The 18,312-nt window shown below is 41.1% G+C and overlaps 1 protein-coding gene and 1 pseudogene across 1 annotated transcript; both read left to right on the forward strand.

Moving 5' to 3' along the window:
• The first annotated feature begins 3,898 nt into the window (after positions 1 to 3,898).
• LOC115750457 (putative methyltransferase DDB_G0268948) lies at positions 3,899 to 5,001 on the forward strand. Its single transcript, XM_030687832.2, has 2 exons — positions 3,899 to 4,129; positions 4,300 to 5,001. Exons 1-2 carry the CDS (start codon positions 3,980 to 3,982, stop codon positions 4,930 to 4,932), a joined length of 783 nt encoding a protein of 260 aa, XP_030543692.1. The 5' UTR covers positions 3,899 to 3,979; the 3' UTR covers positions 4,933 to 5,001.
• A 2,865-nt stretch (positions 5,002 to 7,866) lies between these two features.
• On the forward strand, positions 7,867 to 8,935 carry LOC115750468 (annotated as a pseudogene).
• Positions 8,936 to 18,312: the final 9,377 nt, after the last annotated feature.

Here is an 18,312-nt window from a genome sequence, read left to right on the forward strand (position 1 = left end):
TTATCAATTACAAGATAAGAAATTTTTTGAATTGATTTGTTATCTTGGCATAATTTTTCTGAATAAAAAAACCCTAATCTAAATTAGGAAATTTTCTTTACTAAAAGGGAACAGTTAAATCATTTAGATAAACATAAGCACCGTTATTGTACGGTCCGAATATCTCATTCTAAATAGAATATTTTGTTCTATGTGCTGATGAGATTCAATCCATAGTACGCCGCCTGCAAGTCAATTCAAACTTTATCACTTGTTTATGATTCCATTATTTGGGCATTATGCTAATTAAACAATCGAGACCAAAATTAAAATATTCGGTTGGAGTTGAAATGCAGTCCATGCCGAACCGCAAGCCCGCCTGACACAACTGACCACTTGGTGACCCTTTCCAATGGGACGACGGTCAATAAATCATTCAGATAAACCACAATGTGCGGTCCAAATATGTCATTCTAAGCAAGATTATTTGTTCTAGTGCTTGCAAGATTAAGCCTGTAGTCCATCGCCCGCCGCGGTCTCTTCATTCCGAGGTTCCCTCGCCCTCGACCTTCAAGTTCTTATTATTATTATTTTTTTTTTGCTCTTCTGCACATTTTCTTCTTCAGCTCCGCTATTGAAAATTTGAATATCGCGCGGACGCATGATTTTGATACGAATAATACTTTGTGATTAGTTACGCGCAAGTGTACATGTGTATCTAGTGCGTACCTGGTGGAAGATGGACAAGGGTAAGATAGATATAGTCAAGGTTTGATGGGATACGGATAGTGTGATTACTGATTAGTTTAGCAATGTACAAGTGATGGATGGGCATTACAAGGGATGTAGTTTGCGTATGTTTAGCTCTTCACCATGAGGACTACCCCTAACTCACTCCACATGAATAGCATTAAGCCTATTCCGCAAATATCTTGTCCATGCTAGATATTTCTAGACTTCACTAGCAAATGCCAATTCCAACATCTGCTTACCTGAGGAATTTGGTGTTACATGAGGGTCCGATGGTTGCTTTCATTAACTCTGTCAGTGGCCGAAAGAAATGCTTACAAGTAGATTCCTTGTTATGCCCTCTACATGCTCGATAAAATGCCTGTAAGAAATGCATAATTTCGCTCCAAGAATTTGCTTGATTATCTCTTTTGGCTCCCTTCTCTGACTGCATTCCCTGTAGTTTGAGTGATTTTCTAGCTCTTTATTCCCTCGTGAAAGCTGCGCAAGAAACCAGACATTATCACCTCCATATGAGCTCCTCCCTGCCATTCGTACTCACTCTGCCTTTTCGCTTGTTGATGGCATCTCTGGTACTCATATGCTTCATGTCCTTATTCTGATTTTCTGTGTTATACATGATTAGACATGTCTTCCGTATAAAGCTAGTTGCAGCATGAGTCGCTGCAAGAAAAGCTTACAGAATAACATAAGTACTCTCTATCTCTTAGATTGGGTTTTTGGCTGTGCAGGCAGGCTAAGAAGATTGGGAAGAGCATGAAAGGAATTCCTGAAGTCTGCAGATTAAGATTATGGAAGCGTGCTTCTCAAATGCTTTCTCCCGCCGGAACAATTGTTGATAGCTCATTATTTTGTGTGCTTTTTCTCGGAAGTTGGAGAAATCATTTGATGCTACCTTTGGACAAGCGTGAAGCCTCTTCAATTTTTACTCATTTTCTATTACATAGGTATGTGTTAGTGATCTGGGATAGCTTTTGGATACATCATAATAACTTTGCCTTTTCTTTTACGAGTGATTTTGATAAATGATCGGTAGCCCTCTACTAAATCTGATATCTGAAAAAACGTTATCACAGGTTGAAGTCTACATTGTGCTCTACATCAATTGAATAAGATAGACTTCAAGAATTTATGCCTAACTTTTCTTGGCCCCTGTGGGGAAGAAAGGAGAACATCTGAGGCAAAAGTTAGAGCAGAAACTTGGAGGGAACTCACACATGAAAGAAGTGTGCGACGTTCGGCTAATCATTGGGATCTATGTACTACCTTTAGGAAGATGTGGGAGGGCTGATTTTGTTGTTGTAGGCTTCTGTTGGAGCTTTAGATTGTTTGTAGTAGGATGGGCTGGGATCACTGCATGTGATCAGTGGGAGGTTTAATTGGTTAGTAAATTCATCTGCTCATTTCTCTTTCTTGATGCGTTGTGCGTGCTGTGCGCGCACATTGAAGTTGTGAACTCATCTGTTGTCGTTAAATTTTGTCATGCAAATATTAAAGTTCAGTGAAGTCAAGTGTTTAATGGTGAGTTGATGTGATGGTGGATCTATTGCCAACAACACAATGCAAAATGCTGAGCATTCTGGGTTGAACCAATGTCTTCATTGGACTGTTGTGCTCATTGCTGCTTTGCAGGTCATTTTTGTTGACGTAGTTCTGTATTGTCTTTTTTCTTGTTGGACTGATGAACTCATTTAAATCCGTTATCAATACCACTTTACTGCAATGAATATGCTTGGACATTCCATTGCAGTTTAAACGTCTGTATCTGCTATGAACATGCACAGAGTTCTCTCATCTGTCAAAGCTAAACCTAGTTGTCGTTGTGGCCAAAACTCTCAATCCACCAACATTCTCATATAATGGACTGAAGATGAACGCAAGAAAAAACTACATTTGCATATCGATGAAACATCACAGTACTAAATCCAAATCCATATCAGTACTTGACAACCTTAGATCACTCCTACAAAATGCAACAACAAAATGGAAAACGACATCTGCTGGTCTTGTTGGTATTGTTAATCTACTTTCTCTCACATTGCTCAAAAAATGTCCCTGCTTTGATGGCTGGAAACATGCCGGCGGCGAAGATTTGGCCGGCTGGTGAGTTGGGACCCTTGTTTGAGACTAACTTGACAACTTTAGACTCTTATTTAAGACACGGTCCACTTTAGACCGTCTTTTGAGAAAATGACTTTATTTCATGTCCTTATTTGAAATTCATCCAAAGTCCAAACCATAGCCGGAGGAGGCGCGAAAGTAGAGCTCAGATGTGGGTGCAGATTGAAGTGGAGGAAGAGAGAAAGGTATGTGGGCTGGATAGATTTTTAATTTCTTTAATTCGATTCCACATCAATAAACATGTTGTCATTTTGTAATTTATCTTAGAGCGCATTAATGCACGGCATGTCAGTAGATGATGTGAAGCTCGCAAACCACTCAATATTTTCTCATGAGAGGCACAATTCTATCATGAAACCAGATGATCCGTTAGATATATGTTTGCACATCTAACTTGAATTTTTCATAATATGATGGTCGTGCATCCATCTACATTGATTATGCATATACTTGATTGATCCTAAATGATAGCAGTCTATATTGTAATATTAATAATCGATCTTGTAAAGCTTATAAATATTTGATATCTTCTTCGTTATGAAATATGTAGATGTTACACTATTCTCTCTTCCACATGTTCCGATTTGATAACAACCGTCATGTTGTAAATAGAAATATGCGAAACAACGGGTGCAATCCCAACAAGGGAGGATTTTATCATCTTTTGCTGAAGTATTAACCTAGTTTTATATGACAGAGAAGTTCAGTAATGCACACTCTCCTACTGTATTAGCGTAGCTCTACTCCAACTTTATGAATTTGTTTCACAAATTGGCATAGTTGCTATGGATTTTACTCCTGCAGACATACTGGTATTCGTGCATGGCAAGAAAATCTGCTAGTTTGATAAGAAAGCATTTGATAAGAAAGCAGAATTTAAGACTTTTCTTAATCAGGTTCAACTCCAACGCTCAAAGTAATGAGTTGCGTCATTGATTACATAAATTGGCGTTGAATCAGTCAATCCAATGAACCTGTACGATTCCACCATGAAAACAAAAATTTCAAAGTCACCTTTGGGTTCTTTTACTAGCTTGAGAAAACACAGACGTCTCTCTGTCTTATACATAACACCAACACCAAAGAACCTTAGAAGCAGCGTGACAAAAATATCAGAAATTGAAAAGACATGGCGGGTCTGTTTGACAAGCACGCAGAGACCTACCTACAAGCCAGGCCATCTTATCCAAGTGAGTGGTACTCGATGCTTGCCGCCCGCACCTCTCATCACTCTCTGGCTTGGGATGTCGGCACCGGAAACGGTCAAGCTGCTGTTGGCGTTAGTCTCTCTCTCTCTCTCTCTCTCCACCCGATTTTCGAACAACAATATATTGGATCAAATTATAATGGCGTCATGATTCTCCAATGAGAAATACAACCCTCCGCTCATCAATTAGAATCTTACCTGCTTGACTGACCACAAATATGTTGGTGACATAATTCTACCAGGTCGCAGGTCATTATGAGCAAGTGATAGCAACCGACGTTAGCGAAGCTCAACTGAGTTTCGCAATGCCACATCCTCGGGTTCGCTACGTGCACACTCCACAATCCATGACAGAGGATGAAATGGTGGCCTTGATGGGGGGCGAAAATCGTGTCGATCTGATCACCGTCGCGACCGCAGTGCACTGGTTTGACCTTCCAAAGTTTTACAAGCTAGCCAAACGACTTCTGCGTAAGCCAGGAGGTATACTAGCCGTTTGGGCTTATAATGACATGGTCGTTAACCCCGAATTCAACACTGTAAGTAGGCGACTCTGGGAAGCTTCCATGCAGTTTTGGCACGCGGATGCCAAGTACGTAATTGACGGGTACAGAAATCTTCCATTCCCTTTTGAGAGTGTGGGCTTAGGCCACGAGGGAAAGCCAACGCAACTCGAAATTCGAAAGGAGCTCCTGTTCGAAGGGTACTTGAAGTTTCTAAAATCTTCATCACCATTTAACTTAGCCAAGGAACAAGGGGTGGATTTGTTGTCCGAAGAAGTGATTGAAGAGCTTGAGAGTTCTTGGGGAGGGGCTAATCTGGTCAGAACTGTCACCTACAAGGCTTTCATGCTCGCAGGAACAGTCATAGAGTAAGTCTTCAGTTGTATTTTTGGTTTGCCTGATTCTATTTCCTCAATAATCAGTTCGACCTTTCTCCACCAATGTTTCCCAGTTTCTCTTCTCAAATGACTTGATCCCCTGGTGTATGACAAATACCAAGGGTGGAACCCGTCCGATTATCTGCATAACCACTGAACAGAGCGTGAATTGTGACGAGTGAGAGAAATCTTGATGAAATGCTTCAAATGAATGGTCAGGCTGCAAATTTGAAATTCAAATGCTCGTTTGAGAAGTTACGAATCTACAAGTGCATTCTCTGTTGTAGTTATGGAATTCCCAATTTCCATTTTCCACATTCAAAATAGAGTTGCTGTTGCTCCGAGCAACAATTCATAAACCGCACCAAAACCTAAAGCTGAAGCTTCCCAAGCATCACATTCAAAGAGCTCCGTCGCTTGTTTCCGCATCATCTAAAATCTGCTAGTACCGGCAATGCTTCGTCGCTTGTCCGTCAAGTTCACCTTTGTAACCGAGGAATTATAGCAATAGTTTGGTCTTCCGGAAGGTTAAAAATGCTTGTTGTGACGTCGAATTGAACACATACATGCATAGCATTCAAAAAGCTTATCGTCTAAAAATGTGCTAGTACCGGCAATGGTCAAGTTGCAGATGCAGTCTTGAGTTGCATACTTCCACTCATACAGAGAACAAACTTCACTAGTCTAAAGATAAACTAAAGTGAAAATGGAAATGCAATCCAAAGCTTGCAAGAAGTACCAAAAGAAAGTAGGCACCACCTCACTACTTTCAACTTTTCTCCAAGCAGAATCAATCTTGCATACCGGTAAATGTCGCAGCAATTGAGTCATATCTAAAGTAAAACGAGGCTCTCTATGATGGCGACCAAGTCACGTAATTTTCATAATGGAAGATTAGCGATTTGTCCCGTGATCGGATTCCAATAAACTCGTTGTGTGCCTTCCATTTCAATAAGAAACTCACCATTCCACATGAAGCCATCAAATCCCGTAACAATTCGACTAGCCTCAAGAGTATACAGCTTAGTCAAAGACTCGGGCACGCCGTAGTCTCTCATAACCCTAACAGAAACTAGTGAATAAGGACTGCCTACGCGAAAAGTGTTTTTCGGCAGAACCATTTCACCAAACACCTCACCTGTGACATCGAACGCAACTATGGATCCATATCCACCCACATTTTGATCGAAAAGCAAACCAGTACAGATTTCCATTCAAGAAGACCGTTTGGTTGTCCTGGCGGAAAGCAGGGACCTCACACTTCAAACTTCTCCAGGAATCTGTACGGAGTGAATAAATCTCTGACCCGAGGCTTCGTCCCACCAAAGCAAGGATGATTATCATCTAGTAAATAGAGAATCCTCACGATCTTTTAGTCATTCGACCAAACGTCAAAGCCAAACCCCAGACCTATGGGACCAGTCACCACGGACAGAGATTGATGGTCCACAGCGGATCACTTACCGGCAATGCCGAAGTTGTACGTAGATGCAGTCTTGAGTTGCATACTTACACAAGTCTAAAAGAAAATATAAAATGAAAATGAAAATGCATTCTAAGGCTTGCAAGAAGTATCAAAAGTTAAAGGGAACCACCTCACTTTCTCTGTACATCATTTGTGGCCAGAGCATATACGAACGAAACAATTTCTTCTTAATTCATATGTAACTTTCGACTTTTCTGCAAGCAGAATCATTCTTTCATATCAGTAAATGCAGCAGCGATTGAGTCATATCTAAAGTGAACGAGGCTCTCTACGATGGTGACCAAATCAATCCCATCGAAAATCGAAGATTTGGGATATGTCATGCGGTCCGATTCCACGAAACTCATTTTCCACAACCCATGTCCATCAGAAGCTCGCCATTCTACATGAAGCCATCAAATCCTATTACCAGTCCACTAGACTTAATGTATACAGCTTAGTCCAGGACTCAAGCATGCCATTGTCTCTCACAACCCAAACAGAAGAAACGGAATGCAATTCAGGATGCCCAGCTACCTTCCAACGACTAATGAACACAGCCAGCAAGTCATTCAATACTGCTTGAGAAACAAAACCAGTTCTGTTGACGTGAAGAGTCTCTTCTTGGTAGAGCCATTTGATCAAACACCTCACCAGCAATATTTCATTTATTCTTTATTATGATATCTATAAAAATTACACAGTTCATTCTTCTGCATATTCTTACCTAATAACAAACGTAGAGGTGGCCGGTTCCACGGAACCGGCGGTTCCGGTTCCTTAAAAAGGTGGAACCGCCGGTTCCAAGGCCCAATTGCTCTTTTCACCCGGCCTCCTTCTTTTTTTGATTTTTATTTTTTTTTATTTTTTAAACCGGGTCGGAACCGGTCCGGAACCGGCAGTTCCGGGCCGGTTCCGGTTCCGGGTTGGAACCGTGGGCCCGGTCAACGGGCCGGTTCTGGGCCCACGGGTCCATTAGGCCAAACGTCATTGGTGTCATAAAACAAAGGGTGCACACCCAACAAGGAAGAATTTTGTCAGCTTTTGCCAAAGTATTAACATAGTTTAATGTGACAGAGAAGTTTTGAGTAAATGTTCACTCTATTGCTCCATCTCTACGAATTTATTAAGCAAATTAACATGGCTGCTATGGATTTTACTCCTGCAGACATACTAGCATTCGTTCATGGCCAGAAAATCCGCAGACTTTAAGACTTTTCTTAGTCAAGTTCAACTCCAACGCTCAAAGTAATGAGTTGCGTCATTGCTTACACAAATTGGCATCGAATCAGTCGATCCAATGAACTTGTAAGATTCCACCAGAAAAAACAAAAAATTCAAAGTCACCTTTGGGTTCTGTCACTAGCTTGTGAAAACACAGGCGTCTCTCTGCCCTATACACATAACACCATCAGGAAAGACCCTTAGAAACAGTGTGACAAGAATATCAGAAGTTGTATAGACATGGCGGGTCTATTTGACAAGCAGGCAGAGACTTACCTACAAGCCAGGCCAACTTATCCAAGTGAGTGGTACTCGATGCTCGCCACCTGCACCTCTCATCACTCTCTGGCTTGGGATGTCGGCATTGGCAACGGTCAAGCTACTCTTGGCGTTAGCCTCTCTCTCTCTCGCCCTATGCGATTTTTGAACAAGACTATGTTGGATTATGGCGAGGTGATTCCCCAATGGGGAGATACAATCCTCCGCTCATCAAATAAAATCTTTCCTGTTTGACTGACCACAAATATTTTGGTGACATAATTCTACCAGGTCGCAGGGCATTACGACCAAGTGATAGCGACTGACGTTAGCGAATCTCAACTAAGTTTTGCAATGCCACATCCTCAGGCTACGTGCACACTCCACAATCCATGACAGAGGATGAAATGGTGGCCTTAATGGGGGGTGAAAATCGTGTTGATCTGATCACCGTTGCTACCGCAGTGCACTGGTTTGACCTTCCAAAGTTTGACAAGCTGGCCAAACACCTTTTACGTAAACCAGGAGGTATACTAGCCGTTTGGCTTGGTTGTTAGTCCTGAAATCCACACAACAAGCATGCCTCTCCGCGAAAATTTTTTGCAGTTTTGGCACGCAGATGCCAAGTACATTATTGACGGGTATAGAAATCTTCCTTTCCTTTCGAGAGTGTGGGTTTAGGCCACGAGGGGAAACCTATGCAACTCGAGATTCCAAAGGAGCTCCTGTTTGAAGGGTACTTGAAATTTTTGAAATCATCATCAGCATTTGCCTTTGCCAAGGAACAAGGTGTGGATTTGTTATCCAAAGAAGTGATTGAAGAGCTTGAGAGTTCTTGGGGAGGACCCAGTAAGGTCAGAACTGTCACCTACAAGGCTTTCATGCTAGCAGGAACAGTCACAAAATAAGTAGTATAATTAGTTTGCAATTTTTAATTTCCTCAATAATAAGTTCCATTTTTTCTAGCTATAATTCCCAGTTTCACTTCTCTCAGAAATTGAACTAGTATACGACAAATACCAAGGTTGGAACTGGTTCATCCACTTATCTGCATAGCTGCTGAACATTGCATGACTTTAATGACCGAGGGAAGTCTCTACAAAGTACTTTGTAGAGACAAACGTATGTTCACATATTGATCTTTGATAGAAGACATAACGGTGCGAGAGAGTAGATTTTTGAGGTAACCAAATGCTTACAGGATAAGAAAAGACTAATGATAGAGAGGACGATTGTCAAGATTTGGCTCGTAGATCTGCAGGGGAAAGAATCTCTCCATTGTATTGGAAACCTGAAACATGCATAGAGCATAGATGAGGTACATGTTAGACCATTCTTATGGACAGCAGTTAGGCTAAAACAAACTATTTCTTCAAACAAGATCGTTGATTATCAAAGAGGCGACTAGAAACAAAATCGATGTAGAACCGTTCTTCTGAAAAAGAGGACTAAGTTCATCCAGAGAGTTGCAGGATGATCGATATCAGTGAGCAGTTGACGAGATGAAGCAGACTCAATGTTAAGGGCACTAACTTGAATTAGGAGTCCAAGAAAAGTCGCTTTGAAATCCGCCTAAGAAATGCATAGGGACAAGGTTGCTGTTTGCCAATTATCGGCTCGTTCAACAGTTGTCAATAATCTGAACTCACCTACTTTGGCTTGGGGTCCAAGACTCCAAACACACTTCCAGAAAATAAAAATCTCCAACCAACATAAGTATGCGCTCTAAAGTGGGATTCGCAAAAAGTTTCAACCCTGCTTCTTCTTCTTCTTTAACCATAGGAATGTAGAAGACATTTTCTAGCGATTTCAGACACCCCCACCTTCCTATTCAGCTGCCTATTCTGGCAAAAGCAGCAATTCATTTGTCCCTATGGAGAAACTATGCTCCTCACCGCTACTGAAGCTTTTGGGATGTTCCAGCACTAGGACTCTGCAAAATTTGGTCAGGATAGAACGTAGCAAACAGAAGCTTGCCATTCCTCGAGCAGCCATGAGATCTTGCTACATTTCTTGGCTCTAAGGTATACAGCTTATGTCACACCCCGATTCTTCAAGAAAAAGGGCATGACACGGCCGTCCTCCTTTACTGAAAGGACGCAGCCTCAAAGTAAGAACAAAAACCTGATATCCAAATTATATACCTTCACATATATAATGATAAACAGGTCACAAGTTCACAAAAAATTCAGAGCTCATCTCCCAAAATGGAAAGACAAACACATATAGCTTCCCATCTAGCTCGAACTCACCAACTATATACAACTTATCCCAAAAATATATCCCCACTATCCACAAAATAGTCTTGTAGCTAACGTACGCTCGACCCTATTTGCGACTCGCCGATAAACCTGAAAGACAAAAGAGATAACGGAGTGAGCAACCACAGCTCGATGAGAAATACAATATCTTCTAAGCGGATCGAGAAATCACTATGCAATCATCAAAGTAAGTCAAATAGCAAATCATAATAACAACAAACTATCAATGGCTTAAACCATTGATTAATCTCATTAAACTAACTTTCGATGGTCCATCCATCGAATAATCTCATACTCATCATCAACTATGGCCACGTTTAACGCCGTGGTAAGGCGACCAAGTTTACCCCTCTTGGTTAGGTCTACCACTCATTTTAGCCAGTGGTTCGGCTCAATGACGTCCTGACAGTATGCATACTACCCCCACCTCGGTGGGTTCTAATCATAGGGATATGAGCATTAATCACAATACCAACATCCAGAAAATCACAACAATCCAGCTTAACAAACCAAATACATAGCCTTGCTTAGAAATATGTTTCTCAAACAGCATTTCAGTAAAACAATCGTCAACAACCATATCAAATAATAAAATGGGTAGTAATAGCTCGATCCGGTTTATGCAAAAATAATGCTCGAAACATCACATTACTTCACCTTGTCGAGAAAATCAAACCACCGCACTCGTGCCCATCTTTAAAACATGAGTTTTATAAATTCTTAGAAGATAAAGTACATCTCACCTTAAAAAGTCGCAATCCAACCTATCGTAGTCATTTGAACCGCAAAGCTTGAAATCCTAAAAATTAGTTGAAAAATAACATTAAAAGCTTGTAAAATACTACGCATGCGAAAAACTTGCTTAAATGACGTATAAACGTCGACAATCAGACACCTAGGGGCCAAAGAACTACCGGTCGTGCACTTGGACAGCCCGCACGCCGAACTTCAGAAATTTCGTTTGGACAAACCGTAAATTCAATTCACAAACCGTCAAAAGCATTAGCTCCATAAAATCCTTAAGTTTATTTTGTACAATAATCATGGCTAACCAACACCAAAATCAGGCCCTGCGACATCAAATTCTCCAAAACTCGGATTTTCCAGCCCTAATTGCAAGAACTTCCTCAACTCGATCAAACGAAGTCCGATTGATGCAATATTGTAGTCAAAACGAAGATTATTTAACGTACTACAAAAGTCTCAACAGGGTCAACCTCAACCGACAACCAGAAACTAAAGAAAATAGCCCTCAAAGTCCACTGTTCGCGCAGTAAGTCTGCGCACCAGATTTGAATTGCTCGGTCCGGGCAAACCATAACACGAAATCGTGATCCGTCGAATCCTACGGCTTCATAACATCCTAACGTTTCATTCCCAAGCAAAAACGTGGCCAATCGCCCATGAGATAGGACACAGCAACTCAGTTTCCCTCAAGATCCGAATTTTGCCCTAAATCCAGAAAATCACTTCAATAGAGAGGGAAGAGAGGGCAAGCGCTTACCACGTGCTGCGACACGTAGGGAAACGACTTCAGCAAGGCGCTCGTGGAAGGTGGCGCGCGCACGTGACTGGTTTCTATTTCTCTTTTTCCCTTTTCTCCTTTCTCCCTTTTTTTCTTCTCTTCTTTCTCTCCCTTTTCCCCTTTCTGTTTTCTTTCTTTCTTCTCTTTATAGATGGAAGACTCCCGATGCCTCTTTTTGGAGAAACCATCTGCTCTCTTATTTTTTTTTATTTTATATTTTACCAGTGGGTCCTACCACTTGTTTTGACCTAGTCAAAAAAACTCAAATATTACAGCTTAACCCAGGACCCGCGCACACCACAGTTTCTCATGGCCCAACCATCAACAGATCCAGAAGTGATTCAACGGGTTAAGTACACCCCAAGTGCCATAAGTTGTGTACGGCGCTCACTTTAGTGCCAAAACTTTCAAATCGATCACTTTAGTGCTAAGTTTTTGTAACTTCGATCACTTCGGTGCCAAAACTTCAAAACGATCACATTAGTGCTAAGTTTTTGTAACTTCGATCACTTAAATGCCAACTTCTTTTAAAAACGATCGCTTTAGTGTCAAATTTACCGAGCCACGTCATCTCAAATATTAATAAAAAATACCACGTATCGAATTTTCGGCCAGCCACGTTAGCTCTGGCACTAAAGTGATCGTTTTTAAGAGAAGTTGGCACTTAAGTGATCAAAGTTACAAAAACTTAGCACTAAAGTGATCGATTTGAAAGTTTTGGCACTAAAGTGAGCGCCGTACACAACTTATGGCACTTAGGATGTACTTAAGCCGTGATTCAACCTTGCGAAAGACGCAACTTCATGCTTGAGGGTGGCTCCACTAACCGGATTTTCTTGCAGTTCCATTTTGTTGAACACCTCACCTGCAACATAGGAAGAAGAACTCGAAAACCTCATTGGATTGCTTTTGTAAAACAAAAATTAATAAAGAAAATCGAAGGGTATGCAAGTGGGATAATTGCCAAATCAGTTCTTAAACCTATTGTATGAATACTAATTCAGTTATAAAATTTTCAATTTTGCCAATATAGTCTTAAACCTATGTGCTAAATTCCAATGCAATCCTTTCGGCAAATTGACCTCGGAAAATGCTAATGCGACAGTTCAAGTAAAATGTTAATTCGAGTATTATTCACATCAGCATGTCACATAGGACGTTCTGCTATGACTAGACTCCATGTCAGCAATTTCCAAAGTCAATTGGCGGCTAGGACTGCATCAGAGTTGCTTAGGAAGGCATTGACAAAATCGAAAAGTTTAGAATTGAATTTTCATCCATACAATTAGTTTAGAACCAGTTTGGCAATTATTTCGTATTCAAGACAATGTAAGGGGCCAATATCCTTCTTCACACTACATCGTTGGAGGTTGTCTTCAAACCCGAGTGTTTTCAGGTTGGTAGTTCAGAAGATGGGTTTTTCTCTAATCTCTCCATCATTGTTGTTACCTCACGTGAGCTGATTTTGCGTTTTTCAGATCTGTTAAAGTTAAACGCCAAGTGACCAAGTCGATCCAGATCAAGGCACTAGTTCAATGGGTTTCGTTTTTTTTCAAACTCGATTTTCTCTTAGAATTTTGTTATGCATCTTTCAAGGTATACAATGATCTATCGGGAAGAATCGAGACGCGAGCGAGGGAAAAGCACAAGAGATGCTGATCTTGGAGCGAAATCAGGAGCTCAGGTGAGCAAGAACAAAGAGTGGTATGTATTTTCCCGTAACACTAGAGGAAGAAGCTCATTATCTCTGATGCATGTATGGATTGCTGAATCACCAGCCACTGATCCAAAGAAATTTGAACAAAGAGAAGTAGGGGTAGGGGTATGATCTACTTTTTACTAACTAGCATCATCAGGTAAAGATGCTCAAGTGAATCCCTATAAAGGAAAAACAGAAGCTGGTTCTTGCATTGCCAGGACGTTCATTCACAAACCAGTGGTTGTCGAAGGGACTGAAATGCTTCCATTGCCATGGACCATGGAGTATTAACTACGCACCTTTCTCAAAAGCACTTCATAAACTTCGTTGAATCCTCGACGATGTCATCAAATATGTATTAAGCGATTAAACCTCGAGTTCTAGTTTCCCCGAGCATCTTCCATAAACATCACCTAAGTACGGTATACAGACAACCTCCTAGTTATTTCACCTTTCATCGAACTTAATACCAAAGGACAACACGAACATCCTCCATGTCCAGAAACCAAGATAATTCTCACCATGTCACAAAGCATTTCAGCCCAAGTGTAAGGGCTGGATGTGATAAATGGGGAAACAATTAGAAAACTTAAAAGGAGTTGTTGACAAGGGCCTAACGCAGTCAGAACGGGGAAAAGGACACTGAAAGTGCCGTAACTTTCATAGTAGCCACTTTGAATGCCAAAACTTTTTCAAGCGACACTTGATCGTCACATCGGAGAAAAAATCAGTCGCTTAAGTGCATATTCCGGCAATTCGTCTAATACGGCTTTTTAAATTAAATTTGGACTCCAATGCGGCTTTTCCGAAATGAAACTCAAGTCCAAGGTGGACAACCTTCGAAACCGAGTGGCAAAAAAAAGGGCCAACGCTTGACTAGAGAAAAAGAGATATTGAAGAATCATGGCCTAACGACTGCAGAAGAAGAGCGAAAAATTGAGGATTTCGCAAGCAACATGTCTGGAAAATATTATTCCCATTCTTTCAGATTTATGGATCTTCATATCTTCAATCGAAAAATTAAGGCATTCATGCTTGCAGGAATAATGAAGGAGAAATCATTGGTAGAATACTTAGTTTTCAAAAATTAGTTTCTTCGGCAATAAACACTTGGCTTCTTTCTACGATAAACTTAAGAATGTGTTTGGTCATCCGGATTTCTAATCGGGATAGGATCGGATAGGGTAGGATAAGAAATCCAAAGATTTTATCATATCCTATCTCTTGTTTGGTGAACTACAGATTTATAGTTGGATAAGCATGGGCAAGGCATGGCTAAGATCGACTCTATTTTTGCTAAAACATCAAGATACTTTAGAAATTATTCAATGATGAGTTCTAATAAGTGAGTTATTCTTGAACAGAGATTTGTGCCATCTGGATTCGGGCACAACATAAATGGAGCAGACCCCATAGAATCGTGGGTCGTGATTTGGAGTCGAATCCGTTGAGAATAACTTGCCGGCCTTGCTCGTTATCTTGTTGAGTGAGTAAACAAGTGCTAAATAATCTAATTATTTGGTCTCTTTTCATAAGTTGAAGATGCACTCATGCAAGTCGTCTAAGAGAGCCCTTTCAAAAGTTCGGACTCCTTTTGAAAGTCAATGATCGACCTTGAGTTTTTCATAACATGTCAAGACCCCTTTTAAAGGTTGAAAATGTTTAGGCGGTCAAAGAACGAGGAGCATGATCTCATATCATGCCAAGCAATCGGTTAAAGAACAAGGTCGTGGAGATACCCAATTTTGTGGTCAGAGACCCCAGCCTAGCATCGTCAACGAGGTGGCCACACTTGACGGTCGCCACAGCCGGAGAGGTGACCCCCCGCTAGAGAGGTGCCCAAGCGCGGCAAAGAGGTGGCCCAATGCAAAGGAGAGGTGGTGGTTGTGGGAAAAACCCAATTCTTTTCGTGTCTATTTTCTTGAGAAATTCTATCCTGGTCTATCACACCTCTCCCTTGGGAATTTCTTTTTATCCCAACTATCTCCCCTTATATTCCCCCTTTATCCTATCATGAACACCCATCAAATACAGAATAGGATAAAACATATCCTTTCTGGCTTATATCCCAACGACCAAATGTAGCCTAAGAACTAGTATATGACGGTTACTATGGTCGAAAATGGGGTCAATGGTTGTAAAAATGGCGACTCAAGAAAAAAAAATGAATTATGGTGCTTGCCATTCATAGAACTGAATCAAAGCAAAATGCATACTTCAAATATTACTTTAACATTCAAAGAAGACGCTACAGTTGTCAGCGTTGTCGATGCAAGCGCACTCTTAAGAGTACAATCCCAAACAGATATGAGTATGACCTGTACAGCAGCAGAAAACACAAGTTAATAAGAGTACCTCAGCTGTTATCCATCTTTGTTAGTTGGTATGAATTCGATGGAGACATCTCATATTCTTTCCTACAAGCAACAACTAATTCTGTCCCTATGGGGAAGCCAGACTCTCCACCACAGTCACTAAATCAAATGCCCCCAATGTCCAAAGGAGTCTTGACAGTCCCACGCTTGGATTCCACGAAATCAACTCGTGTCAGCATCTCCATAAGAAGCTCGCCGCACCTTGTGAAGCCATGAAATCTTGACACTCCTTTATCAAGATCTAAGGTGTGCAGCTTAGTCCAGGACTCGGGCAAGCCATATTCCATCATAACCCAAATGTAACACATATCAATCGATCGACCTCTTGGATCCCCTTGATTAATCAACAGCACCAGTGAGCTGTTCAACACTGCCAGATAAGCGCGGTCGCACGTGACTCCATTGAAACAGCTCTTTGGCAGTGTCATTTCTTTGAAGACCTCATCGGCTACCTCGAATGTGATTGTCAATCCATAACGCCAGCAACGGTCTTCATCGACATCGATCGAGATCCAATGCAAATTTCCATTGAAAGAGACCGTCAACTGGTCGCTCAGCTTGCACCCGAGGTCGAATTCTACCATCCGCCACATATCAGTACTAAGACTGTAAACATCGACTTCAGGTTCTAATCCATCCAAGTATCCTCCATATTTATCAGGAAAATAAATACTTCTAACAACCTTGCAGTCATTAGTCTTGTCACTGTATCCAAATCCTAGAACCACACGAGCAGAGCACATGTCAACAAAATCTGAAGGCGAACTCAGAACTGCCTTGTACTTTCTAGTGAATAAATTCCACAAAAATATTGTGTGACTGCGATCTTCAGCATTAGCATTAGCAATACAGATCAATCCATTGCACGAACCCATGACACTATAATTGCCCATAGGGTTAAAGAATGGAACTTCGATTTCTGACTGAGAAGCTGCAGTAAGAAATTTATCTGGATATAGAGAGCTCTTCTGATCGTGAGAAAAGTACCGATCCATGAGAAGAATGTACCAACTCGTGACACAGAGAGCGGAGTGCTTCAAGTGTATGCCCACGAAGTCAGGATCTTCGCCGTTCAACGCCACGATTTGCAGACTCATTTGAATCTCATGAGAGGCTTCACTGGCAATCTCTTAAGAATTTCGAGGACTATCTCATGAGGGAGGTTCTTCTTCAACCTCATCGTCAATGGAGCAAGGCGAATCAAGGCAAAAGGATTTGAAAATGAGGTTGATTCCAATCAGATTAAGAGTAATTTCATGACATCTAGAAGTTCTGATCTCTAGGAAGAGGATTAAAGGTCACTCATCAAACTTTGTGTTTGTGTTGTCTATCAAGTTCAATTTTAATGTCATGACAGAATGTACTCACGTTAGAATTCTAGGGAAAGCTAATCTATTCATCCATCTCTATCTCGCGGCCCTCCGAGGCCCCCTCAAAGACACCACAACGACCTCCGATAGCCATTTCCTAAATGATCATACTGGCAACTTGCATAGTCTTCAACGATGTGGACCAGTGAAGTAATCTAAATTGGCCCTGGGTCCCCACAACGGCAACAACTGCCAATGAAGCACTATCAACAACGACTGCCATATTGTCGTATTTATATTAGCTTCTTCCATTTGGATTTAATAAGTTCCCCAAATCAGGCAATGAATTCACTAGAGTCCTTGATAGGCAGGTTGTCAACTGATGTTGGTGCCAATTTGGATAGATATCTAGCACAAAATATTTTCACCCATTTGAACGTACTAAACTTGCTCTGCATTGCCATAATGAGTTTCAGACTAAGAGCCATCCTGGTAAGTAGAGTATCTATCCTGGATCTTCCTAATGCTTACCTAACCATAGCTGATTATAAATTATCTAATCCTTGACTTGTCGTTGATGACTGTGATGATGCTATTAGCTATTATGCATCAAGTATTGATTCCACATCAGATACTCCTTTTTAAAATTGATAGGTCATTATCGTGTTTCCTGAAGACAAGACTACTAGGTAATACTATGCATTCCTATGCTCAGTTTGTTTCCTTTCTGAATTACCAAGTTCGTAACATGCTTGAATTGGAAAAAGGAGCAAAATTTCCCCTTAGACCACAGAAAATATTTCGTGTAACCAACATACCAATTGGCGGCATCTTAAGCAGATCGATGCAAGAGCAAGGCCACGAAACAAGTGTCGTGGATGATGGAAAGCCATTATCGGCACATGCACTTGAACCTCAACAGCCACCTGCAATTGCTTCAGGATATGATGACAACATCGTGGGGAAGCTTCACAGATGAGCCCATGGTTAGCTCCCGAATTGGGTGAAGATGCTCAAATGAAGGCCCTTAATCCAGAACAAATTACAGAATCTGGTTTGTGCATTTCTGAGAAGTTGATGCGCAAACCAGAGTTATAGGAAGAAATCACAATGCTTCTAGTGCCATGGACTGAATATGTGGAGATCGATTATGCACATTAGATGAAAAGTGCCTGATCAAATGCTTGGAGTCCTAGACAGTGTCATTAAAGTAGTATTAAACGAATAAACCTAGACTTCTGGTTCACCCAAGCATCAT

This window comes from Rhodamnia argentea, chromosome 11, assembly GCF_020921035.1.
Source record: "Rhodamnia argentea isolate NSW1041297 chromosome 11, ASM2092103v1, whole genome shotgun sequence".
Lineage (NCBI taxonomy): Eukaryota > Viridiplantae > Streptophyta > Magnoliopsida > Myrtales > Myrtaceae > Rhodamnia > Rhodamnia argentea.

Bases quoted from the DNA above. Each gene is read 5' to 3' on its own strand.
- LOC115750457 (XM_030687832.2), top strand. From the start codon at position 3,980: ATGGCGGGTCTGTTTGACAAGCACGCAGAGACCTACCTACAAGCCAGG. The intron at 4,130-4,299 runs GTTAGTCTCTCT...TAATTCTACCAG, and splicing joins ACGGTCAAGCTGCTGTTGGC to GTCGCAGGTCATTATGAGCA.